The sequence below is a fragment of the Stomoxys calcitrans genome, chromosome 1, assembly GCF_963082655.1.
Source record: "Stomoxys calcitrans chromosome 1, idStoCalc2.1, whole genome shotgun sequence".
Taxonomy (NCBI): domain Eukaryota; kingdom Metazoa; phylum Arthropoda; class Insecta; order Diptera; family Muscidae; genus Stomoxys; species Stomoxys calcitrans.
The window spans coordinates 163,164,896-163,191,997 of record NC_081552.1 but is presented as its reverse complement, the minus strand read 5'-3'; the positions used below and the strand labels follow the sequence as shown (position 1 = coordinate 163,191,997).

The 27,102-nt window shown below is 38.2% G+C and overlaps 1 protein-coding gene and 1 long non-coding RNA gene across 12 annotated transcripts in view; one reads left to right on the top strand and one right to left on the bottom strand.

The window, feature by feature from the left end:
• Window positions 1–27,102, top strand: part of LOC106089084 (serine-rich adhesin for platelets) — a 312,770-nt gene that overhangs the window by 94,213 nt on the left and 191,455 nt on the right. For all 8 annotated transcript variants that reach the window (XM_059360423.1, XM_059360422.1, XM_059360420.1 and 5 more), the window contains exon 2: window positions 20,083–21,033. In XM_059360423.1, the coding sequence (XP_059216406.1) occupies window positions 20,122–21,033 (912 nt within the window). In that variant the 5' untranslated portion in view covers window positions 20,083–20,121. The remainder of the gene's footprint in view (window positions 1–20,082; window positions 21,034–27,102) is intronic.
• Window positions 1–27,102, bottom strand: part of LOC106094598 (uncharacterized) — a 249,126-nt gene that overhangs the window by 37,470 nt on the left and 184,554 nt on the right. The window lies entirely within an intron of this gene.

Below are 27,102 nucleotides of genomic sequence, written 5' to 3'. Positions count from 1 at the left end.
GCTCCTATGGGTGACCACCATAAATGACCTATTACGGATGCTGACTGAGGAGGGATTTGAACCCGTCTGATACGCAGACGATGTTATAATTCTTCTAAGGGGTAGGGATCCGAACCAGCTATGCTAAAGGGCCGAAAGAGTTTTGCATATGGCATATGACTGCGCTAGACCCAGAGGTTTCAATATTAACCCAGAGTAGACTGAAATATGAATGCGAGGAAGACGAAGGTGGGCCAATATGACACACCTTCAATAAAATGATTTTGATATCTGACAAGGTGAAATATTTTGGATTAATCTTGGATAAGAAACTGAATTGGAAGTGTCAAATTCAGGAGCGTACTGAGAAGGCTCACAGATGTTGAGCACTATGTAGACGAGCAGTAGGCTCGAAATGGGCCCTGACTCCGAGGATAGTTCACTGGCTCTACAGGAGCGTGATTACCCGAATACGTACCTATGCCTCAGTAGTTTGCTGGAATACTATGGAGAAAAAGTGCAACATAAGGACCATACAAAAGGTTCATAGAATATGTTGTCTTGGCACTGGCGGAGCGATAAGGAACAAGCCCACTAGGGCATTGGAGACTATTCTAGATATCCGACCCATTGACATACAGATTAAGTGTTAAGCAGCCACTGCGGCTATGAGACTTAAGGCGATGGGAGAATGGATTTAGGATGGGAGCGGCTTATACTATCGGAATAAGCGAGGCGACGATAGGAAACCTGGAAGGAAGGGAAGAGGTTTCCGATCGGATACCTGAGATGAACCTTGAAATCGAGTGCGAGGCACTATTGCCGGAGGCACAGTCTTGGATTGACGGAAACGTAGTATTGAGATCTTGAAGATCATATAACACGCATGGATCAAAGCTACAGAACAGAGTGGGCCTGGGGGTCTACATTGAGAATCCAGGGACTGAGATCTGTTTTAAACTGCCTGACCATAATACGGTCTTGCAGGCGGAGATCCTTGGGATCACGGAAAGCGTGAAGTGGTATGGTACTTACGCGAGGACGTCGAGTGTGGACATCTTTATCGACAGTAAAATTGCCATAAGGGCAATAACCTGGACGGTAGATCACGAATCGGCGGTGAAGGACAGAGGACTGCTGTCAATAAACTTGGTTAACCCGAAGCCTTTCGGGTCGACGCGTCCGGTTTATGGAAGTGGGCGACGAATGCACTTGCAACATTGTGGAACAGCGAAACGGTCGGTAGGACGGTGAAGATCCTATGGGGGAATCCAGATCGTGAGAAGACGAGGCTATTACTGAAAGGAAGTAAGAAGGAGGTCAGTATAGCTATTGGTATCATAACGGGACACATAGGACTTCGAGCTCACTTATGGGAAATCGGTGCTTCAGGTGATAGCATGTGTAGGGCATTCGGGGAAGATGATGAGATGTTGGAGCATTTCCTTTATCATTTTCCGGCTTTCGCATCTAATAGATACCGGCACTTAGGTGGAGACACAATACCAGACATGGGCCAACTTAGGGGAGTGGTATTGGAAACAATTAAGGATTTTGTAAGTAATACGGAATTCTTAACTTAAAATATTCTTTTTAGAGGTTACTTTATAGTTTTTAGAGCGCACAACAAGCCGATTACTGGTTTAGGTGTATGTCCATAGTGGCATGGGGCGGATTTATATATGCACCCTCTTTTCAACCTAAGCTAATACTATTTATTACTAAATAATCTTTTAATTCAAAATTTCACACATCTAGTAGTATTACTCCAGTACCTCTGTTTGTTTTCTATTGCTAAAAATAAATTAATTATTGTTTCGATTAATTTTTTCTTGTAAAACCAAAGTTTTGTAATTTTGGCTCATACACGTTTTTCGATCTAATTTATGAATAAGTGTCATAGTTCATCATGCCAACATAAGATGCCTTATGACGTTTTATTTCACTGACCATGTGGCCAAGTTGGCAGTGAATATTAACTGAATCTCAATATAATAACGTTTTTATACTGACGAAAAATAAATATTTCATTAATCATTTCCTAAAATGTACTGTTTCACTTAATTTCTTATTCACAACATTATGTGCATTTGCAATAGGATTTATTGCAAATAACATTTGGGAACCATTTCAGTCAATTCAAAGGTAAAACCATCAATCATCGTAGATCCCTTTTCTGTAAGTTTTGCGGATTTTCTTGAATCAAGAACATTTTCAAACTTATTTCTGTACCTTCCTCGTCTTTTATACCCACTAGCAAAAGGTGAAAGTTATATTCATTTTGTTATTTCGTTTGAAAATCTTTGAAATATTTTTTTGCGACTTTAGCAAGAATAATAATTTGACAGGCCGGCTTAAGGCGTGGTTTCCGATTTGTATGAAATTATTTTATTTCAATTTATTGAATAAGTTTTCCTACATAAAACTTAGTGTGTCCCTACTGTGAAGAAAAATTTACTAAGCTATTCCAGACTATAACTTAGTCCTAAGTGGTTTAAAATTGGTGGACTTTTAGTAAAAAATCGTACTTGAATCAATTGACATTTTAAATCTATTTTTGTCTATAACAAGCTGTCCTCCTCAAAACCATAAAAACACTTCCCGTGATATATACAATTTGGTCCATTCGAACATAATGCCAATAGCATACGAGTTCTTCATTAACTCTCATTTACGGAAAACTCTCTTAAAGGAAATCAAACTTAATACACTACAATTAGAATTTGAAGTATGTATCACTCCTCGGGATATAAATGAGCCATGTTCATTTCATCCGTGGCTACATGCTTGGAATTGTTTTCAATAGATTTTATCGAGCTTTTGTGAACGCAATGCCAAAAGAAGCATTCACAAATGTTTGCTAAGTAGTGAAGTTTATATTGAAGAACATAGCAATAAATACCGCACATGAGAAAAAAGTGGAATGTATTATTGAAATCATAGCAGGGAAAACATATACTGATAGAAACAAAATTGATATGCCCTTATTTTGATGTTGTGCGGTATTGATTTTTGGCCCCGTATGGTATCATAACAATACTCCCTGGTAAGAATAAAATACAAAACGATAAGTACCGTTTTGAATTAGATTTTTTATCCAACAGGAGTTGCTTTTAATACCAAACTGTTATTGGGTTTAGTATCAAACCTAGATTGTTTTAATAACCTTAAATTTGTCATTGGAACCTTACACCCGTAATAAAATATAACAAGTAATGAAGTAAAACAAGTGTGCATGCAAAAACACTATCAAATCATTATCAGGCCTCTTCTGATAACCGCAATCGCAAGAATTTTCCAAATTCAATTATAATTTATGTTTCGGTAATCGGAAGTTGGAAAAATTTTCTGGCTTCAAATCCGCTAGACGTGTCTCTGCGAATTGAGAATAAATACACTGATTTTATTATAATTATGAAATATTTTTTTTTAAATTGTTGCATGCATTACACATCTTAACAGTAAATTTGTATGCATGTTTTTACATCAATGGAAAACATTTCACAAACATTTGTGTACCCACCACCATAGGGTGGGGGAACAAAGACTTAAGCTATGAATTCCAACGTCCACGCCAAGTTTGATCTGAATCGGTCGGCCCCCATATAAAGCGAGCGCTTAGAAGTCTCAGTTTTTATCCGATATGGCTGAAATTTGGAACAAAGACTTCTGTTGTGTCTTTTAACATCAATTCCAAGAACGATCAGTTTTCATCCGATTTGGCTGAAATTTGAAACAAAAACTTAAGTTATGACCTCCACCATCCATGTAAAGTATTATTCGAATCTTATAAAAATCAATTTGTGTTTGTTTGTAGGTTTGTTGAACCGATTTTCTTGAAATTTTCACAGATGGTGCATAATGACTCCGTGGTGAAAATAGGGTACTACATTGTTTGTTATCTGAAGGGGGCGGACGCTTCCAATTACCCTAATTTTCAGAAACGCCAGATCTCGGAGATGGGTGGAGCGATTTAAACGAAATTTTGTGTGCTCCCATATAGTACCCTAAAAATAAAAATTTGGTATCCAAATTTCGGATGGGGTACCGAGGGGGGCTGCCCCACCCTAAAACCTACCAAACCTATATTTAGACCAATCACGACAATATGGGACTCAAATGAAAGGTATTTAGGATAAGAAAACGTATCTGATATCCGATTGTCGGAACAAGAGCTAGGGGGCCAGCCCAACCCCCAAAACACCCCTAAATCGGACATATTTACCGACCATGGCAATATGGGATTCAAATGAAAGGTATTTGCGAATATAAAACGAATCTCACATCCAAATGTGGAACCACGTTTCTGGTTCACTGGGCGTTCACCCCTTCCCCAAATAGGACTTATTTACCAACCATGGCAATATGGAACTTAAATAAAAGGTATTTGAATGTAGAATACGAATCTGGTATCCAAATATGGGACCAAGTGTTTGGGGGGACGTCTCTCACCAAAAACCACCCCCAAAGGAACAAATTTAAGACCATAGCAATATGGGGCTCAAATGAAAGGTCTTCGGGAGTAAAGCACGAATTTTTTTTATAAATATTCGGGAAGAGTGTCTATGGGGCCCCACCACAACACCACCCAAATAGTAAGTATTTTCTGACTATTGCAATATGAGGCTCAAACGAGAGGGTTTTGAAAGTGGAACACGAATCCGATATATATTTTCAAGGCCAACTCACTGAGTGGCCGCCCATCCCACAAAACATCCCCCAAGCCGGTCATATTTGCCGACTATGGGAATATGGTATATTTTCCGGCCGATACGTTGCTGATATATTTTCCGGCCTTTGGGATTTTCACATTCCCAAAACACCCCAAAATCGGGCACATTTATCGACCATGTCAATGTGGAGCTTAAATAAAAGGTATTGGGGGGTAAAGCGAATATTGATACCCACTTTCGGGACCAATTTTCTGGGGGTTTACCCCTTTCCCAAAATAGCCCACAAACAGCAATTTTTTACTGATCATCGCAATATGAGGCTCAAAAAAAGGTATTTGGGAGTAGAATACGAATTTGATATCCAAATGTAGGACCATATATTTAGGGCATTACCCCTTCCCCAAAACACCCCCCAAAGGGTAAAAATTTTTCGACCATGCCAATATGTGGCTCAAATGAAAGGTATTTGAGATCAGAAAACGAATTTGATAAACGATATTTTGTGGTCATGTGTTTGGGAGACGCCTCTTCCTGTGAACACCTCTTAAGCCAATGACAATATGGAGTTTAAATAAATGTTATTTTAAAGGAGATCACGATACTAATATTTTTTCAGAGCCAAGTGTCTGGGGGACCACCTCACCCCCGAAAACACCCCTAAATCAGATATCATAAGAATATCGGACTGAAATAAAGTATTTTAAGAATGGAGTACACCTTACATCCAAACTTAAATTCGTAGACCAATAAGTAAAGAGTGATTTTTTTGAGGTTAGGATTTTCATGCATTAGTATTTGACAGATCACGTGGGATTTCAGACATGGTGTCAAAGAGAAAGATGCTCAGTATGCTTTGACATTTCATCATGAATAGACTTATTAACGAGCAACGCTTGCAAATCATTGAATTTTATTACCAAAATCAGTGTTCGGTTCGAAATGTGTTCATTCACCGTTCAGCGATGAGGCTCATTTCTGGTTGAATGGCTACGTAAATAAGCAAAATTGCCGCATTTGGAGTGAAGAGCAACCAGAAGCCGTTCAAGAACTGCCCATGCATCCCGAAAAATGCACTGTTTGGTGTGGTTTGTACGCTGGTGGAATCATTGGACCGTATTTTTTCAAAGATGCTGTTGGACGCAACGTTACGGTGAATGAACACATTTCGAACCGAACACTGATTTTGGTAATAAAATTCAATGATTTGCAAGCGTTGCTCGTTAGTAAGTCTATTCATGATGAAATGTCAAAGCATACTGAGCATCTTTCTCTTTGACACCATGTCTGAAATCCCACGTGATCTGTCAAATACTAATGTATGAAAATCCTAACCTCAAAAAAATCACCCTTTATATGGGATTCAGGTAAGGGCACTTATATTGTTAAACTGTTAGTCAAGCGATATACTATTTTCGTAGCATGGTATTTCTCTAAGAGCTCTTTAATTGTCCAAAATAAATATTCCAAGGAAACTTTTGTTGAATATAAAGTAAAAGAAGGCGCAGCGGAGCGGGCCCGGGTCAGCTAGTCTTTCTATAATCACATATAGCCCCCAAGAAGCCTAATTTTTCACCCTATTTGGCTGAAATTTGAAACAAAAACTTGTGTTATGGCTTCCAACATTCATGCCAAGTATGATCCGAATACGTCGATAAACAGATATAGCCCTCATATAAACCGTTCCCCGGATTTGAATCCTGAACCTTTAGAAGACTCAGTTTTCATCCGATTCGGCTGAAACTTATACCAAAGACTTGAGTTATGACTTCCAACGCCCATGCTAAGTATGATCCGAATCAGTTTATAAACAGATGTAGCCCCCACATAAACCGATCTCCGGATTTGAATTCTTGAGCGCCCAGCAGCCTCAATTTTCATCCGATTTGGCTGAAATTTGGAATATACAATAGACTTGTGTTGTAGCTTCCAACATCCATGCTAAGTACGATCCCCGGATTTGACTTTTGAGCTCAAAGAAGCCTCAGTTTTTATCCGATTTGGAACAAAGACTTGTATTATGACTTCCAACATCCATGCCAAGTATGATCCAAATTGATCTATAAACAGATACAGCCCCCATATAAACAGATCCACTGATTTGACTTCTTCAGTCCTTAGAAGCCTAAATTTTCACCCGATTTGGTTGGAATGTACCCAAGAACCTATCTTACGACTTTCAACATCAGTGCCAAGTTTTATATGAATCGTTCAATATGGTGATACAGGACTCCTGTACCGGTATCCCCACATAACTTCTTGAGACCAAAATAATTCAAATAAAAACTCAGTTAGTAAGAGTAAAATTTTAACGGAATCCATGATGATGGGTTCCCAAGATTCAACCCTGGCGAACTTAGCACGTTTTTACCTGCTCCAATTATGCATGCTATTGAAAAAAAAAATATTTTTAGTTAAAAAATTAATTGAATCAATAACTTTTTTAATTAAATCCGGATTTTTTTCAATTACGATCATGTTTAAAATTGAGCCAATTTTTCAATTAAACAAGTAAAAAACCGGGCCGAACTTTGGATACCCACCACCTCGGGCATATATGCAAACCAATTTTACAACTCATTGTTCAATTTTTTATAACGAAATATTGGTTTTTTGGTAGCTATTGCTATATCCAAATATAGACCGATTTGAACCATATACGACAAGGATGTCGTAAAGTCTAACATAAGTCACTGTGTCAAATTTCAGCGAAATCGAATTATAAATGCGCCTTTTATTGGGCCAAGACTTTAAATCGAGAGATTGGTCTACATGGCAGCTTTATCCAAATCTGGACCGATATGAGTGGAATTGAAGAAGGATGTCAAAGGGCCTTTAAATCGAGAGATCGGTATATATTTTAGCTATATCCAAATCTGGATTGATTTGGGCCAAATTAAAGAAGGCTGTCGGAGGCCCTTACACAACTCACTGTCCCAATTTTTGGCAAAATCGGATAATAAATGTGGCTTTTATGGGCCTAAGACCTTAAATCAGCGGATCGGTCTATATGGGGGCTATATCAAGATATAGTTTGATATAGCCCATCTTCGAAGTTAACCTGTTTATGGACAAAAAAAGAATATTTTGTCAAATCGGTCCATAATCTGATATAGCTTCCGCATAAACCGATCTGGTATCTTGACTTCTTGAGTCTCGCGAGGGCGCAATTATCATCCGATTTAGCTGACATTTTGTACAACGATTTTTCCCATGACCTTCAACATACGTGTCAAATATGGTTTGAATCAGTCTCTAGCCTGATACAGCTCCCCTATAAACCGATATCCCGATTTTACTTTTTAAGCCCTACAGGGCGCAATTCTTATTAGATTAGGCTAAAATTTTACAAAATGTATTTTTCTAAGGTGTTCAACACTTAATTCAATTATGGTCCGAATCGGACCATAACTTGATATAGCTCCAATAGCATAGCAACTCTTTTTATACCCTCCACCATAAGATGGGGGGTATACTAATTTCGTCATTCTGTTTGTAACTACTCGAAATATTCGTCTGAGACCCCATAAAGTATATATATTCTTGATCGTCGTGACATTTTATGTCGATCTAGCCATGTCCGTCCGTCTGTCCGTCTGTCCGTCCGTCCGTCCGTCCGTCCGTCCGTCCGTCTGTCTGTCGAAAGCACGCTAACTTCCGAAGGAGTAAAGCTAGCCGCTTGAAATTTTGCACAAATACTTCTTATTAGTGTAGGTCGGTTGGTATTGTAAATGGGCCATATCGGTCCATGTTTTGATATAGCTGCCATATAAACCGATCTTGGGTCTTGACTTCTTGAGCCTCTAGAGTGCGCATTTCTTATCCGATTGGGATGAAATTTTGCACGACGTGTTTTTTTATAGTATCCAACAACTGTGCCAAGTATGATACAAATCGGTCCATAACCTGGGATAGCTGCCATATAAACCGATCTTGGGTCTTGACATCTTGAGCCTCTAGAAGGCGCAATTCTTATCCGATTGGAATGAAATTTTGCACGACGTGTTTCGTTATTATATCCAACAACTGTGCCAAGTATGGTTCAAGTCGGTCCATAACCTGATATAGCTGCCATATAAACCGATCTTGGGTCTTGACTTCTTGAGCCTCTAGAGTGCGCAATTCTCATCCGATTGAAATGAAATTTTGCACGAAATATTTCGTTATGATATCCAATAACTGTGCCAAGTATGGTTGAAATCGGTCCATAACCTGATATAGCTGTCATATAAACAGATCTGGGGATTTGACTTCTTGAGCTTCTAGAGGCCGCAATTCCTATCCGATTTGGCTGAAATTTTGCATGACGTATTTTATTTTTACTTTCAACAACTGTGTCAAATAAGGTTCAAATCGGTTCATAACCTGATATAGCTGCCATATAAACCTATCTGGGATCTTGACTTCTTGACCCCTAGAGGTCGCAATTATTATCCGATATGCCTGAAATTTTGTACGACGGATCCTCTCATGACCATCAACAAACGTGTTTATTATGGTCTGAATCGCTCTATAGCCCGATACAGATCCCATATAAATCGCTCTCTCTATTTAACTTCGTGAGCCCCAATGGGCGCAATTCTTATACGAATTGGCTGAAATTTTACACAGGTCTCCAACATATAATTTAATTGTGGTCCGAACCGGACCATATCTTGATATCGTTTTAATAGCAGAGCAACTCTTTTCTTATATCCTTTTTTGCCTAAGAAGAGATTCCGGGAAAAGAACTCGACAAATGCGATCCATGGTGGAGGGTATATAAGATTCGGCCCGGCCGAACTTAGCACGCTTTTACTTGTTTGTCCTAGATTCGGCTCGGCCGAACTTAGCACGATTTAACTTGTTTTAACTTGTTATTATACCCTCCACCATAAGATGGGGGGTATACTAATTTCGTCATTCTGTTTGTAACTACTCGAAATATTCGTCTGAGACCCCATAAAGTATATATATTCTTGATCGTCGTGAAATTTTATGTCGATCTAGCCATGTCCGTCCGTCTGTCCGTCCGTCCGTTCGTCCGTCCGTCCGTCCGTCCGTCCGTCTGTCTGTCGAAAGCACGCTAACTTCCGAAGGAGTAAAGCTAGCCGCTTGAAATTTTGCACAAATACTTCTTATTAGTGTAGGTCGGTTGGTATTGTAAATGGGCCATATCGGTCCATGTTTTGATATAGCTGCCATATAAACCGATCTTGGGTCTTGACTTCTTGAGCCTCTAGAGTGCGCAATTTTTATCCGATTGGAATGAAATTTTGCACGACGTGTTTTGTTATGATATCCAACAACTGTGCCAAGTATAGTTTAAATCGGTCCATAACCTGATATAGCTGCCATACAAACCGATCTTGGGTCTTGACTTCTTGAGCCTCTAGCGTGCGCAATTCTTATCCGATCAGAATGAAATTTTGCACGACGTGTTTTGTTGTTATATCCAACAACTGTGCCAAGTATGGTTCAAATCGGTCCATAACCTGATATAGCTGCCATATAAACCGATCTTGGGTCTTGATTTCTTGAGCCTCTAGAGTGCGCAATTCTTATCCGATTGGAATGAAATTTTGCACGACGTGTTTTGTTATGATATCCAACAACTGTGCCAAGCATAGTTTAAATCGGTCCATAACCTGATATAGCTGCCATATAAACCGATCTTGGGTCTTGACTTCTTGAGCCTCTAGAGTGCGCAATTCTTATCCGATTGAAATGAAATTTTGCACGACGTGTTTTGTTATTATATCCAACAACTGTGCCAAGTATGGTTCAAATCGGTTCATAACCTGATATAGCTGCCATATCAACCGATCTTGGGTCTTGACTTCTTGAGCCTCTAGAGTGCGCAATTCTTATCCGATTGAAATGAAATTTTGCACGAAATATTTCGTTATGATATCCAATAACTGTGCCAAGTATGGTTTAAATCGGTCTATAGCCTGATATAGCTGTCATATAAACAGATCTTGGGATTTGACTTCTTGAGCTTCTAGAGGGCGCAATTCCTATCCGATTTGAATGAAATTTTGCATGACGTATTTTATTTTTACATTCAACAACTGTGTCAAATAAGGTTCAAATCGGTTCATAACCTGATATAGCTGCCATATAAACCGATCTGGGATCTTGACTTCTTGACCCCTAGAGGTCGCAATTATTATACGATATGCCTGAAATTTTGTACGACGGATCCTCTCATGACCATCAACAAACGTGTTTATTATGGTCTGAATCGGTCTATAGCCCGATACAGATCCCATATAAATCGCTTTCTCTTTTTTACTTCGTGAGCCCCAATAGGCGCAATTCTTATACGAATTGGCTGAAATTTTACACAGGTCTCCAACATATAATTTAATTGTGGTCCGAACCGGACCATATCTTGATATCGTTTTAATAGCAAAGCAACTCTTTTCTTATATCCTTTTTTGCCTAAGAAGAGATTCCGGGAAAAGAACTCGACAAATGCGATCCATGGTGGAGGGTATATAAGATTCGGCCCGGCCGAACTTAGCACGCTTTTACTTGTTTTTCGTTTATCTTTTTATAAGTTTTTTGTCAGTGTCGATGTCTTTGAGTGTATCTAAGACATTCATTCCATGTATTTATTTTATACTACATTCGAATCACAGAACCCGCCAATGGCGATAAGTGAACACATTTAACGTGTCAATATTAAAACAAAAGCCATCCTGACTCAGGGCATGACCCCAGCTTGAAATAACATTTTCATTATTTTTTTGAACATAGCAACATTATGCAATCTATCGTGTTGATATTGAGCTACAAGCGTATCCGGAGCAAGAAACATTTCACCGTTACGATAGCTTCTTATAAGCCACAGTTTATTTGCCAAGTACCACAATTCTCTCTTAACCACTTAAACTCGAGTACATATCATGTTCAATGTTCGATTCCACAGCAAACACCGAAGCGCAAGTGCATCCGAACAACATGTATAGGTATTGAAGAGTATACAACAGTTACTCAAGGCAGATATAACAAATATGTGCACAAATATATGTATTTGTTCGAAGGCATAATAAAATAGGTATTTAGAAGATTTTTTCATGTACCCAATAATTAAATATAAAACTTCAGTCTCATGAAAAAAGACGAGTTTAAACCCTGATTGTTACTGTTGTGGTATATTAAATTAGCGGTCGCATTATTTAAGCCAAGGGCGTGAATGTGCAGACGTTAAAACTTCTTTTAGTGTAGGGCGTATACTATATACTATTTATACCCTACATCACTATTGTGGTACAGGGTATCATAACTTAGTGAATTAGTTTGTAACACCCAAAAGGAAGAGAGATAGACCCATTGATAGGTATACCAATCGACTCAGAATCAATTTATGATTCGATTTAGCTATGTCCGTCTGTCTGTCTGTCCGTCTGTCCATATTAATTTATGTACAAAGTACAGGTCGCAGTTTTCATCCGATCGTCTTAATTTGGTACAGACATGTTTTTCGCCCTAGAGACGAAGCCTATTGAAATTGGAAAAAATCGGTTCAGATCTGGATATAGCTCCCATATATATGTTCGTCCGATTTTCAGTAATAATGCAATAAAATGGTCATATGTTATCCGATTCTCTCGAAATTTGGCAGGAAGGATTTTTTACGACTCTCAACATTACTGGTGAATTTCATGGAAATCGGTTCAGATTTAGATACAGTTCGGCCGATTTTCACTCCTAGAGCCACTGCAAGCACATTTATTGACCAATCTTGGCAAAATATTGCACAACGCTTTCCTTGACGACTACCACAATATACATAGAGTGTGGTCAAAATCGGTTCAGATTTAGTTATAGCTCCCATATATATGTTCGTCCGATTTTCACTAATAATGCAATAAAATTGTCAATTGTAAACCGATTTTCTCAAAATTTAGCAGGAATTTCATTGAAATCGGTTCAGATTTAGATATAGCTCTGATTTATATATATCGCCCTAATTTAACTTCCAGAGTCACAGTAAGCGCATTTATTGACCCATCTTGCCAAAATTTTACAAAACGTTTTCCTCGACAACTGCTACAAAATCTGAGGAGTTTGCTCGAAATCGGTTCAGATTTAGATATAGCTCTCATATATATGTTCTTCCAATTTTGAGAAATATTGCAATAAAGTGCTCATTTGTTAACCGATTCTGTCGAAATTTTGCAGGAAGGATTTTCTTATGACTCTCAACATAAATCGGCCCAAATTTAGATATAGCTGTCATATATGTATATGGCCAGATTTTCACACCAAGAGCCACTGCAAGCGCATTGTTTGACCAATCTTGCCAAAACTTAGTACAACACTTTCCTCGACGACTACTACATTATCTGAGAAGTTTTTCTCGATATCGGTTCAGAAGTAGATATAGCTCATATATAGATTTTGGGTAATTTGCCATAATGTTGTCATTTTTTAACTGTAGTTTTTACACTTTGAACATATTTGCTCGCCGAGGTCCATCAAAATTGGTTCACAATTGGATATAGGTCCCACATTGTATTAAACAGTAGGCACCGCCCGACTTTGGCCCTTCCTTACTGGTTTTGATATACCAAAAAGTAGAAAATAAAAGATATATTGAGTAAGACGCTATGATAAAAATCAGAGAGAAACTAAACAATTAACATAGTCTTTGAGCTTTAATTTTCATAGATATTCGCACCCTAAAAAATAAATATTCGTTAGTAAATTCTATTTCCTACTGATAACTTACATAATTCTATTTCCTATTGATAACTTACATAAGCCGCTTTTACACGGCATGTAGTTGTCTCACGACATGTCACTTTTTGTATTCACATGTAATTTAAAATGTTTGTCTCAATTGTCAATTTAGCTACAAACAAAAAATTTTGCTGTCACACCTATATGTTATTTGCGTATGGCATAACTTAAAAATGTGAGCATATCAGTTTTTTTCGTGCGTAAAAATTATTAATGTTGTGAGAAAGGTGGTTAAATAATAAATACCCCAAGTAATGGAGGCCACCGCAGCGCAAAGGTTACCATGTCCGCCTATGACGCTGAACACCTGGGTTCGAACCCTGGCAAGACCATCAGAGGAAACCAGTGATGGTTTCCCCTCCTAATGCTGGCAATATTTGTGAGGTACTATGCCATGTAAAAACTGCTCTCCAAAGAGGTGTCATACTGCGGCACGCCGTTCGGACTCGGCTATAAAAAGGAGGCCCCTTATCATTGAGCTTAAAACTTGAATCGGACTGCACTTATTGATTTGTCAGAAGTTTGCCCCTGCTCCTTAGTGAAATATTCATGGGCAAAATTTGCAATTTTTCCCCAAGGAATCGTAGTGCTGTTGAGTTTGCGAGGCTGCGAACTACATCACATACGAGTATTTCAGCTCTTGACAGAAACAACAGTTTTTTTCTGATGAAATTGCGAAAACAGGCCAAACTGCTGTTTCAACAAACATAACGCTTTTGTTTTAACAAACATTTCCGTCTGCTTTTTCAACTTGTTTTTATACCCACCAAAGAAGGATGGGGTATATTCATTTTGTTATTCCGTTTGCAACACACCGAAATATCCATTTCCGACCCAAAAGTATATATTGGGTTGCCCAAAAAGTAATTGCGGATTTTTCATATAGTCGGCGTAATTGCATTCTTTCTTCTGTCAGTTATCAGCTATTACTTTTAGCTTGCTTTAGAAAAAAAGTGTAAAAAAAGTATATTTGATTGAAGTTCATTCTAAGTTTTGTTAAAAATGCATTTACTTTCTTTTAAAAAATCCGCAATTACTTTTTGGGCAACCCAATATATTCTTGATCAGCGTAAAAATTTAAGATGATCTAGCCATGTCCGTCCGTATGTCCCTCTGTCTGTTGAAATCAAACTACAGTCTTTAAAAAAGCTATAATGAACTGAAACTTTGCACAGATTCTTTTTTTGTCCATAACCCATATCGCCGCCGATTTAGGGTATTAGGCCCATAGAAGCCACATTTAATATCCGATTTTGCTAAAATTTGGGACAGTGAGTTGTGTTAGGCCACTCGACATCTTTCTTCAATTTGGCCTAGATCGGTCCACATTTGGATATAGCTGCCATATATACCGATCTCTCGATTGGAGGCCCATAAAAGGCGCATTTACTGTCCGATTTTGCTAAATTTTAGGACATTGAATTATGTTAGGCATTTCGACATTCTTCTTCAATTTGGCTCAGACCGGTCCAGATTTGGATATAGCTGCCATATAGACCGATTTCTCGATTTAAGGTTTTGGGCCCATAAAAGGCGCATTTATTGCTCGATGTCGCCGAAATTTGACACAGTGACTTATGTTAGGCTTTTCGACATCCGTGTAGTATATGATTCAGATCGGTGTATATTTGGATATGACTACCAAAAAGACCATTATTTTGTTCTACAAAATTGAACAATGACTTGTACTTGTTAGACCTCTCAATATCTCAGTCGAATTTGATCCAAATCGGACCATATTTCGATAAAGCTGCTATGAGCATGGCATGAGCCATATCGGCTCAGATATTAACCGATCTCCCGATTTGACTTCTTGAGTCCCTGGAAGCCTCAATTTTTGTCCTAATTGGCTAAAATTTTGTACATAGTGTTCTGGTATATCTTTCAACAAGTACGATCTAAATAGGTCTATAACCTGACATAGCTCCTATATAAACCGATCGCCCAAATTGACTTCTTAGCCCTTATAAGCCGAAATTTGTATCCGATTTGGCTCAAAGCATGTAGTGTTTTGTTACTACTTCCAACAAATGTGTCAAGTGCAGTCGGTCTATTACCTGATATAGCTCCCATATAAACCCATCTTCCGATTTGACTTCTTAAGTTCTTCCAATCAACAATTTTTATCCAATTTCGCTGACATTTTCCATGCGGTGTTCTACTGCTACTTTCAAAAACTGTGTCAAATACGGTCCAAATCAGTCTGCAACTTCATATAGCTGCCATATAAACCGATCTCCCGATTTGATATATTTAGACCCTTAAAGCTGCAATTTTCGTCCGAATGGGTTAAAATTTTTGGGCATTCGATCTGTTATGACATCCAACAACTGTGCCCTTAAACTTAACTTATTTTTTATAAAATTTTACCAGAATCCATGGTGGTGGGTTCCCAAAATTCGGCCCGGCCGAACCTAGCACGCTTTTAATTGTTACTCTGCTTATGTCCACATGGTTATAATAATAAATGTTTTGTAGTTAAATTGACATTGATCCACTGACTATGGAAAGTCTGTCAGTTTATTTTAAGAACTTATTGGGTTGCCCAAAAAGTAATTGCGGATTTTTTTTAAAAGAAAGTAAATGCATTTTTAATAAAACTTAGAATGAACTTTAATCAAATATACTTTTTTACACTATTTTTCTAAAGCAAGCTAAAAGTAACAGCTGATAACTGACAGAAGAAAGAATGCAATTACAGAGTCACAAGCTGTGAAAAAAATTTGCCGACTATATGAAAAATACGCAATTACTTTTTGGGCAATCCAATACATCTTTATTCTTAAGAAACTCAGCTTATATGTATGAATTTTCTGTACTTACACTCTCTTTTCTGATAAGTAATTAAGTTGATGCAGTCAGATTTCTCATGACCATCCAAAATTGATTTTAGCTCTGCCTCCTGGGGGCTTGAAACATGTTATTCTACATTCGTTCAGTATGGGACAAACTCCTATAAAGTTTTGTAATGCTTCCTCTTCATGCAAATTGCAAAGTTTACACTTTTTTTTCCTTGTTCTGCTGTGTATTTGTTGGAAATTAATCCAGTAGACCCGATCTTACGTGGCATAGGTCGGTCACCGGAAAAATCAATCGCAGCCTTTGAAAGTATCGAAAGTAGGAAAGGTAGTTTGAGTAGGTTTGGCTGTAAATGGAGATAAGACAAAGTGGATGGTATCGACTCCTACAAAGCCCTGGAAACCCGATCAGATAAAGAAAATGAAGAGCGCAAACAGACAAAAAATGAAGAAAGTTGGGAACTACAACTTTATCTACCTCAGCATCGCCCTAACCGAACCAAACGGCACCATTTTTGAAATAAAACGAAAGATAATATTGAATAACAGATGCTTTTTTGGGCTGAGCAAGCGGAGGAGGAGCAAAACCAACTCCCGACAGACAAAAATTATACTATACAAGATACTACCCGTGCTGTTGTATGGCTCCGAAGAACGGGTCCTTGCGAAAAGAGATGAGGTAGTGCTTGGAATGTTTAAAAGAAAAATCCTTAGTAAAATATATGGACCAATTTGCGTTAAGGGAGAATATAGGCGTAGTATGAACCACGAGCAGTATGACGACGATAGCATAGATAAACGCATCAAAAACAAAATTTCCGTTGGCTAGGCCAGACCGAATCTTGGAAACCCACCACCATGGATACTGCAAAAATTGATACAAATTAAATTAAGTTAAAGGGCATAATTTTATTCCACATATCTATCTTCTGTCAAACCAGCAAAAATTAAAGCTTTTAGGAACCGAACACAGATGATCGAGAGACCGTTTTACATGGGGGCATGTTGTTTTACATGGGGGCAGTTATAACGAACACCGCATGCAAAATTTCAGCCAAATCGGACAAAAAATGCGGCTTTTAAGAACTCAACGTGTCAAATCGGGAGATTAGTTTATATGAGAGCTACATCAGGTTACTAACCGACTTGGACCTTATTTGGCACAGTCATTGGAAGTCACAGCAAAACACTACATGCAAAATTTCAGCCAAATCTGACAAAAATTGCGGCTTCCAGGGGCTCAAGAAATCAAATCGAAAGATCGGTTTATATGGAAGCTATATCAGGTTATAGGTACAGTTATTGGAAGTCATACCAGAACACCACATACAAAACTTCAGCCAAATCGGACAAAAAATGCGGCTTCCAGGGGCTCAAGAAATCAAAACGGGAGATCGGTTTATATGGGATTATATCAGGTTTTAGACTGATTTGGACCGTACTGGAAACGGTTGTTGTTTTGCCAAAACGAGTTGGACCGTACTTGCCACAGTTGTTGGAAGTCATACCAGTCATGCCAAATTTCATCCAAAACGAAGAAAAATTGCGGCTTTAAGGACTCAATAATTCTTAGCGGAAGATCGGTTTATATGGAAGCTATATCAGGTTATAGACCGATTTGCACCGAATTTAACACAGTTTTTGAAAGTCATAACAAAACACCGCATGCAAAATTTCAGCTAAATTTAACATAAATTGCGGGGCTCAAGAATTCAAATGGGGAGATCGGTTTATATGGGAGCTGTATCTAAATCTGAACCATCATGGCCCATTTGCAATTCCCAACGACCTACATTAACAGTTAGTATATGTGCAAAATTTCAAGCTGCTAGCTTTTTGCGTTCGACCGCTATCGTGATATATGGACGGATGGACATTGCTCGATCGACTCAGAACATTGAGACGATCAAGATTATATGTATTTTTTGGGGTATTAGACGAATATTTCGAAGTGTTACAGATGGAATGCCTATATTTTTATACCTCAATGCTTTGGACGTGGGTATAATAAAAGAAACAAGTAAAAGCGTGCTAAGTTCTTGGGCCGGGCCGAATCTTATATAGCCTCCACCGTGGATCGCATTTGTCGAGTTCTTTTCCCGTTATCTCTTTTTAAGCAAACAATGGATAAATGAAAAGAATTGCTATGCTGTTGGAGCTGTATGAAGTTATGGTCCGAATCGGACCATATTCGGAATTAAAATGTATGTTGGATAGAAGTAGAAGTAGAAGTCATTGCTTAAATTTCAGCCAAATCGAATAAGAATTGCTCCCTTTAGTGACTCAAGAACTAAAATAGGGAGATCGGTTTATAGGGGAACTGTATAAGGCTATAGATCGATTCAGACCATATTAAACACGTATGCTGAACGTCATTGGAGAAGCCGTTGGACAAAATTTCAAGCAAATCGGATATGAATTGTGCCCACTAGAGGCTGATATGGCAGCTATATCATGTAATGTGCCGATATGAACCATATTAAGCACAGTTGTTGGAAGCCATATCAAAAAAATTTCAGCCAAATTGGATAAAAATTGCACCCTCTAGAGGCCTTAGAAGTCAAGATACCAGATCGGTTTATATGGAAGCTATATTTGGTTATATACCGATTAAACCATACTAAGCGCAGTTATTGGAAGTCTAATAAAACATTTCATGCAAAATTTCAGCCAAATCGGATAAGATTTGCGCCCTCTAGGGGCCTAAGAAGTCAAGATCTTAGATCAGTTTCTGTGGCAGCTTATATACCAATTTGAACCAAACTTAGCGCAGTTGTTGGAAATCATAACAGAACAGATTATGTCAAATGTCAGCCAACTTGGATAAGAAATGTGCTGTGTAGTGGCTCAAGAAATCAAGATCCAAGATAGTTTTATATGTCAGTTATATCAAAACATGAACCGATATGGGCCATTTACAATATCAACCGACCTACACTAATAAGAATTTCAAGCGCCTAGCTTCAACCCTTCGAAAGTTAGCGTGCTTTTGACAGACGAACGGACATGGCTAGATCGACTTAAAACGCCACGATCAATAATATATATACTTTATGGGGTCCAAGACGAATATTTCTTTACAAACAGAATGATGAAATTCGTATATTCCCATCCTAAGGTGTAGGGTATAAAAAATAAATTAATGGCGGTAAGCCAACTACTTTTGAAAGCAGAGGGAGTTTTAAGTCGAAGTTCTTAAAATTCACCTTTCTTCGCTAAAGGATCATTATATATATATATATATATATATATATACATATATATATATATATATATATATATATATATATATATAGTCTCCTTGTCAAAAAAAAATAAATATATATATATATACATATATATATATATATATATATATATATATATATATATATATATATATATATATATATATATATATATATATATATATAAACATATATATATATATATATATATATTTATTTTTTTTTTTTTTTGTTATAATAGCATATTGGCTTAGGAAATAAAATATATATATATTTTAAATTTGTTAAAAAAATATTACAAAATGGTGTGCTCGGAATCGAGCAACCTTCTCGGAGTCAGAGTCGAGAAAAAATTGCTGTTTCAGGCACTCCTTAGCCGTGCCTGAAACAACAATCGTATGTTTGCTAACACAGCAGTCATATCTGTTTTTTCAATTTCATCATAGAAACACCGCGGTTTTTAGAAAACTTGGTTGCTATTTGCAGTAATAAATTTCCAATGGTTTAAAATCACACTATCAAACTTCTTGATTACCTCGGTTTTACTTAAGTATGTGTACCTTTTTTTGAGACTGGCTGTATGCATGCAATAACATTTAATACAACTATACTTGTATCAACAGCATTCAAAGTTGACACCTTAAACATTATCCATCCACTTGGCTTTTCTTTCAGGCATACATCCTCCACATCTACAATTGTTGACATATACCTATGGGCAAGTGTATATCGAAGAACTCTACATCCCTAACGATAGCATTATCTGATAAAGATTTGGCAAGAGCCAGCCATATTTTAAGTAAATTCACGGAAAGTTCAGAGTACATTGCACTTAAGGACGAGCATAGGAATCAATTATGCGAGTGCTTTGCTGTCAACGATACTTGTATACAACCACAATTGGGCTTGGGCGAGAAGGTTTCAACCATCAGTGCAGCATCCATCGGCAGCGAAAAGGCCGAGAAGCCAACTCAAAAGTATTATTGCCATCAACAGAGTCACTTCTATGGTGGTGGAGGAGCACAGCATTTGGGGGAACAGGAATTTGGGCATCCACAACAAGATACTAGCCAAGACAACACTTGTTTACATTCAGTGGACTATGAGATGCCCACAGACAGTCGCCTATTGCCACCAAAGAGCACCTCTTACAATGGTCCTAACAGGGGCAATGATGCATTCCAAAGTTATGATGACTATGTGGCTGTGGTCCATGCTCTTTCTGTTGCTCCCCGAACTGATAACAAGTACAGCTATTCTAAGTTCAACGAGCCATTTGTAGATGATGATAGATGTGAAGAAGTTGTTGACTGCTCCAACTTTTGCGATGGCAAGCGGCGTTCAAATAAATATTACGCCAAAGATGGCACCAACTACGACCAGAGTGTCCTTGCCAATAATAACAATAATAACGAAGCTACTCAGAAAAATAATTATTGCACTGGTGTACCACAATACTTGGCTCAGCTACTCGTGCAACATCAAATAAAAGACCTGGAAGCCAAAGCCCACGAAACCACAGAAATTATTGTGGAATGCCATTTGGAGTGTGATACGAAGAGGGCGAATAACAAGACAATGCAAAGATCACAAGCACTCATTGTGGCTAATAACAATGCTCAGAAGGTAAGACAATAGTTTAAATCAATCTAATATAATTGAAAGGTATCGCCACAAGTATTTGGTACAGCTCATGTAGTTGAATTTATTTTGATCATCAAACACAAGGACTAGTTTGTAGCTTTATGAGGAAAAATCTAAAAATTATCCCAAACAGGCTACTTAAACTTCGCAACAAAAACCTATCTCAAATGTCATTTCAAATAAATTAATAAAAAAGGCATTAAGGTTGATCGGGCCGAACTTTGAATACCCACCACCTTCTGATACCCACCACCTTCGGATACCCACCACCTCGTCATAATACAGTGAAAAATGCGTAATATATGAACTCATAGCAGCTATATCTAAATAAAGTCCTGATCTGAACCATATAGAACACGAATGTCGAGGAGCTTAACACAGCCCACTGTGTAAAATTTCAGCGAAATCGAGAGATCGGTACATATGGCGGCTATATGTAAGTAAAGCCTGAACTTTACCGAATGTACGAATGTCGAGGGTCCTAACACATTGTGACTATTTTCAACAAAATCGGTTGACCTTTTGTGGGTCTAAATCTTAATTCAAATTCAGGAGATCGGTATATATGGCAGCTATGTACTTCTATGGGCCCAAGACCCTAAATGGAAAGATCGGTTATATATAAATCTGGACTGATCTAGGCCGTATTGAACTAAGATTTCTGCAGGTTTAACAAAGACCTTAAATCGGCAGATCGGGCTATATGGAAGCTATTTCAAAATATAATCCGATGAAGCCCATTTTCGAACTTAACCTGCCTGTAGACAAAAAAAGCGCATTTTATTTTATTTTTATACTCACCATCATAGGCACGTTTTTACTCGTAAAGACGGTAGCGTGATTTCAACGCACGAACGTAGGTCGGACATGGCTAGATGGTCTTAGATGTTTACGTCGATCAAGAATATATAAACTTAACAAGTAAAAGCGTGCTAATTTCGGCCGGGCCGAATCTTATATACCCTCCACCATGGATCGCATATGTCGAGTTCTTTTCCCGGCATCTCTTCTTAGGCAAAAAAGGATATAAGAAAAGATTTGCTCTGCTAATAGAGCGATATCAAGATATGGTCCGGTTTGGACCACAATTAAATTATATGTTGGAGACCTGTGTAAAATGGCAGCCAATTCGAATAAGAATTGCGCCCTTTGTGGGCTCAAGAAGTAAAATAGAGAGATCGATTTATATGGGAGCTATATCAGGCTATAAACCGATTCAGACCATAATAAACACGTATGTTAATGGTCATGAGAGAATCCGTCGTACAAAATTTCAGGCAAATCGAATAATAATGGCGACCTCTGGAGGCTCAACAAGTCAAGATCCCAGATCGGTTTATATGGCAGCTATATCAGGTTATGAACCGATTTGAACCATATTTGGCACAGTTGTTGGATATCATAAGAAAATACTACGTGCCAAAATTCATTCAAATTGGATAATATTTGCGCCCTCTAGAGGCTCAAGAAGTCAAGATCCAAGATCGGTTTATATGACAGCTATATCAGGTTATGAACCGATTTGAACCATACTTGGCACAGTTGTTGAATATAGTAACAAAACACGTCGTGCAAAATTTCATTCCAATCGGATAAGAATTGCGCACTCAAGAGGCTCAAGAAGTCAAGACCCAAGATCGGTTTATATGGCAGCTATATCAGGTTATGGACCGATTTGAACCATACTTGGCACAGTTGTTGGATGTCACAACAAAACACGTCGTGCAAAATTTCATCCCAATCGGATAAGAATTGCGCACTCTAGAGGCTCAAGAAATCAAGACCCAAGATCGCTTTATATGGCAGCTATATCAGGTTATAGACCGATTTGAACCATACTTGGAACACTTGTTGGATATAATAACAAAATACGTCGTGCAAAATTTCAATCCAATCGGATAAGAATTGCGCACTCTAGAGGCTCAAGAAATCAAGACCCAAGATCGGTTTATATAGCAGCTATATCAGGTTATGGACCGATTTGAGCCATACTTGGCACAGTTGTTGGATGTCATAGCAAAACACGTCGTGCAAAATTTCATCCCAATCGGATAAGAATTGCGCACTCTAGAGGCTCAAGAAGTCAAGTCCCAAGATCGGTTTATATGGCAGCTATATCAAAACATGGACCGATATGGCCCATTTACAATACCAACCGACCTACACTAATAAGAAGTATTCGTGCAAAATTTCAAGCGCCTAGCTTTACTCGTTCGGAAGTTAGCGTGCTTTCGACAGACAGACGGACGGACGGACGGACGGACAGACGGACGGACATGGCTAGATCGACATAAAATTTCACGACGATCAAGAATATATATACTTTATGGGGTCTCAGACGAATATTTCGAGTAGTTACAAACAGAATGACGAAATTAGTATACCCCCCATCTTATGGTGGAGGGTATAATAAGGTCGTAAAAAGACATTTCCATGTGTTACAAACGGAATGGCAAAATGAATACACCCCATCCTTCGGGGGTAGGTAGCACATGTACAGAGAGTGACAGAGAAAACAAGTAAAAGCGTGCTAAGTTCGGCCGGGCCGAATCCTATATACCCTCCACCATGGATCGCATTTGTCGAGTTCTTTTCCCGGCATCTCTTATTAGGCAAAAAAAAAGGATTTAAGAAAAGATTTGCTCTGCTATTAGAGCGATATCAAGATATGGTCCGGTTTGGACCACAATTAAATTATATGTTGGAGACCTGTGTAAGATGCCAGCCATTTCGAATAAGAATTGCGCCCTTTGTGGGCTCAAGAAGTAAAATAGAGAGATCGAATTATATGAGAGCTGTATCGGACTCTAGACCGATTCAGACCATAATAAACACGTATCGGATAATAATTGCGACCTCCAGAGGCTCAAGAAGTCAAGATCCCAGATCGGTTTATACTACAGCTATATCAGGTTATGAACCGACTTGTACTTTATTTGACATAGTTGTTGAAAGTAACAATAAAAAACGTCTTGCGAAATTTCAGCCAAATCGGATAGAAATTGTGCCCTCTAGAAGCTCAAGAAGTCAAGTCCCCAGATCTGTTTATATGACAGCTATATCAGGTTATGAACCGATTTGAACCATATTTGACACAGCTGTTGGATATCATACCAAAATACTACGTGCAAAAATTCATTCAAATTGGATAAGAATTGCGCCCTCTACAGGCTCAAGAAGTCAAGACCCAAGATCGGTTTATATGGCAGCTATATCAGGTTATGAACCGATTTGATCCATACTTGGCACAGTTGTTGGATATGATAACAAAACACGTCTTGCAAAATTTCATTCCAATCGGATAAGAATTGCGCACTCTACAGGCTCAAGAAGTCAAGACCCAAGATCGGTTTATATGACAGCTATATCAAAACATGGACCGATATGGCCCATTTACAATACCAACCGACCTACACTAATAAGAAGTATTTGTGCAAAATTTCAAGCGGCTAGCTTTACTCCTTCGGAAGTTAGCGTGCTTTCGACAGACAGAGGGACGGACGGACAGACATGGCTAGATCGACATAAAATTTCACGACGATCAAGAATATATATACTTTATGGGGTCTCAGACGAATATTTCGAGTAGTTACAATCAGAATGACGAAATTAGTATACCCCCCATCTTATGGTGGAGGGTATAAAAACCCGAGAGCTAAGCAGTAAACGAACGAGCCAAATAGCGCAAGCCGAACAAATAAATTAAAAGCAACACCACACCGAAGCTGTGCAGCAAAACACACGTAGTGTCTGGTTAAATAGTTTTTTGACTTGCTTATGCATGTATTGTTGCTGTTGTTATAAGTAGGCAAAGAGTGCCTTTTAGCAACAAATTTGTACTTTCGGCCGTTAAGATTCAAAATGAATTGTTTGCAGGAAAATTAACAAATTTCGTCGCTGTTTTTATACCCACCAACGAAGTATGGGGATATATTAATTTTGTCATTTCGTTTGCAACACACAAGTATCCATTTCCGACCCTATAAAGTATATATATTCTTGATCAGCGTAAAAATATATGACGATCTAGCAATTTCCGTCTGTCTGTTGAAATCACGCTTCAGTCTTTAAAAATAGAGATATAGTACTGGAACTTTGCACAGATTCCTTTCTGTCCATATGCAGGTTAAGTTCGACGATGGGCTATATCGGACTATATCTTAATATAGCCCCCATATAGACTGATCCGCCGATTTAGGGTCTTAGGCCCATAAAAGCCACATTTATTATCCGATTTTGCTGAAATTTGGGACAGTGAGTTGTGTAAGCCCCTTCGACATCCTTCCTCAATTTGGCCTAGATCGGTCCAGATTTGGATATAGCTTCAATATAGACCGATCCACCGATTTAGGGTCTTTGACCCATAAAGTCCACATTTATTATCCGATTTTGCTGAAATTTTGGACAGTGATTTGCGTTAGGCCCTTCGACCTCCTTCTTGAATTTGGCCCAGATCGGTCTAGATCAGGATATAGCTGCCATATAGATCGGCGAATAAAAGGCGAATTTTTTGTCCAATTTTGCCAAACTTTGGAACAGTGAGTTGTGTTAGGCCGCTGGACATCCTTCTTTAATTTGGTCCCATCGGTCCAGATTTGAATAAAGCTGCCACATAGACCGATCTCTCGATTTAAGGTTTTGGCCCCATAAAAGGCACATTTATAATCCGATTGGATATGGCTACCAAAAAGGCCAATATTTTGCTCTACAAAATTGAACTTGTACTTATTAGACCACTCAATGTCCCTGTCGAATTTGGTCCTAATCGGACCGTATTTCGATATAGCTGCTATGGGGCATAATGTATGCATTTTTACCGGATTTTTGCGAAACGTGGTTAACATATATACTCGAGGTATCGGCTTTTTACTTGTTTCGACAGAAGTTTTTGTTTAATATGAAAAAATGTATTGCCATTTTAATTTAGCCATCTTAAGTAATGTAAGTTTAAATGGTTCCAAAAATCTCGTTGTGGGAATAACATAAATCCAAATGCTACAACAATGAACAAATCAAATAGAAATCACACAACAACTAAAGTAAACTGTGAAAAATACCAAAAATAAGGAGTCTCATTGCAACAGGAAAATTCAAGGAAAAACGTTTTTGACTTCCGCCAATTGCAAAATACACATGAGATTGATAGAGTCCTCCCTGCAATGACAGAAAAACGATAATTTTTTTCATTTTTTCGAAGCTTTTAAGTTGGTCTAACTCCTAATTAAATTTTTTACTTTTGGAATTTTTTGGTACCTAAATATATTTTAGTTGGTTTATCAAACCCACCACTGAAGGACGAGGGAATATTAATTTTTGTCATCAAGTTTTGCGCGGGAACAGGCAAGAGATACTAGATGTTACATTTGTGTCAGTGAACATCTACGGAAGGATATGTGACTGGGACGTGTTGGATGACCACAGCTTTTCTGATCACCTTTATATTAGTTTCAGCCTTCGAGAGAATAGTGCAGAAATGATGTTCTGGCTAAACAGAAGAATGGCATGATTGGTATGATTTTCACCACATATTCTGCACGACTATCCCTTCTATTTAGACCAGAAAGGGAAGTGGAAACTGGCCAAGGCCGTCTATAAGATTACAGTTTGATTGAAAAGTCTATAAGGCTGAACTAAAAAAATATTGGGTTGCCTAAAAAGTAATTGCGGATTTTTCAAAAGAAAGTAAATGCATTTTTAATAAAACTTATAATGAACTTTAATCAAATATATAATTGTCATTTTGTTCAATAACTTTTTGTCATCTTCCTGGCAAATTTAGTATTCCACGCTCATAGAACTTCTGGCCTTTATCTGCAAAATACTGAACCACGTGCGATTTTATAGCCTCATCATTGCCGAAAGTTTTACCATTTAAGGAGTTCTGCAAAGATCGAAATAAATGGTAGTCTGAGGTCTGGTGCAAGGTCAGGGCTAATGGTGGATGCATCAAAAGTTCCCAGCCAAGCTCACTCAGTTTTTGGCGAGTGACCAAAGATGTGTGCGGTCTAGCGTTGTCCTGGTGGAATATGACACCTTTACGATTGACCAATT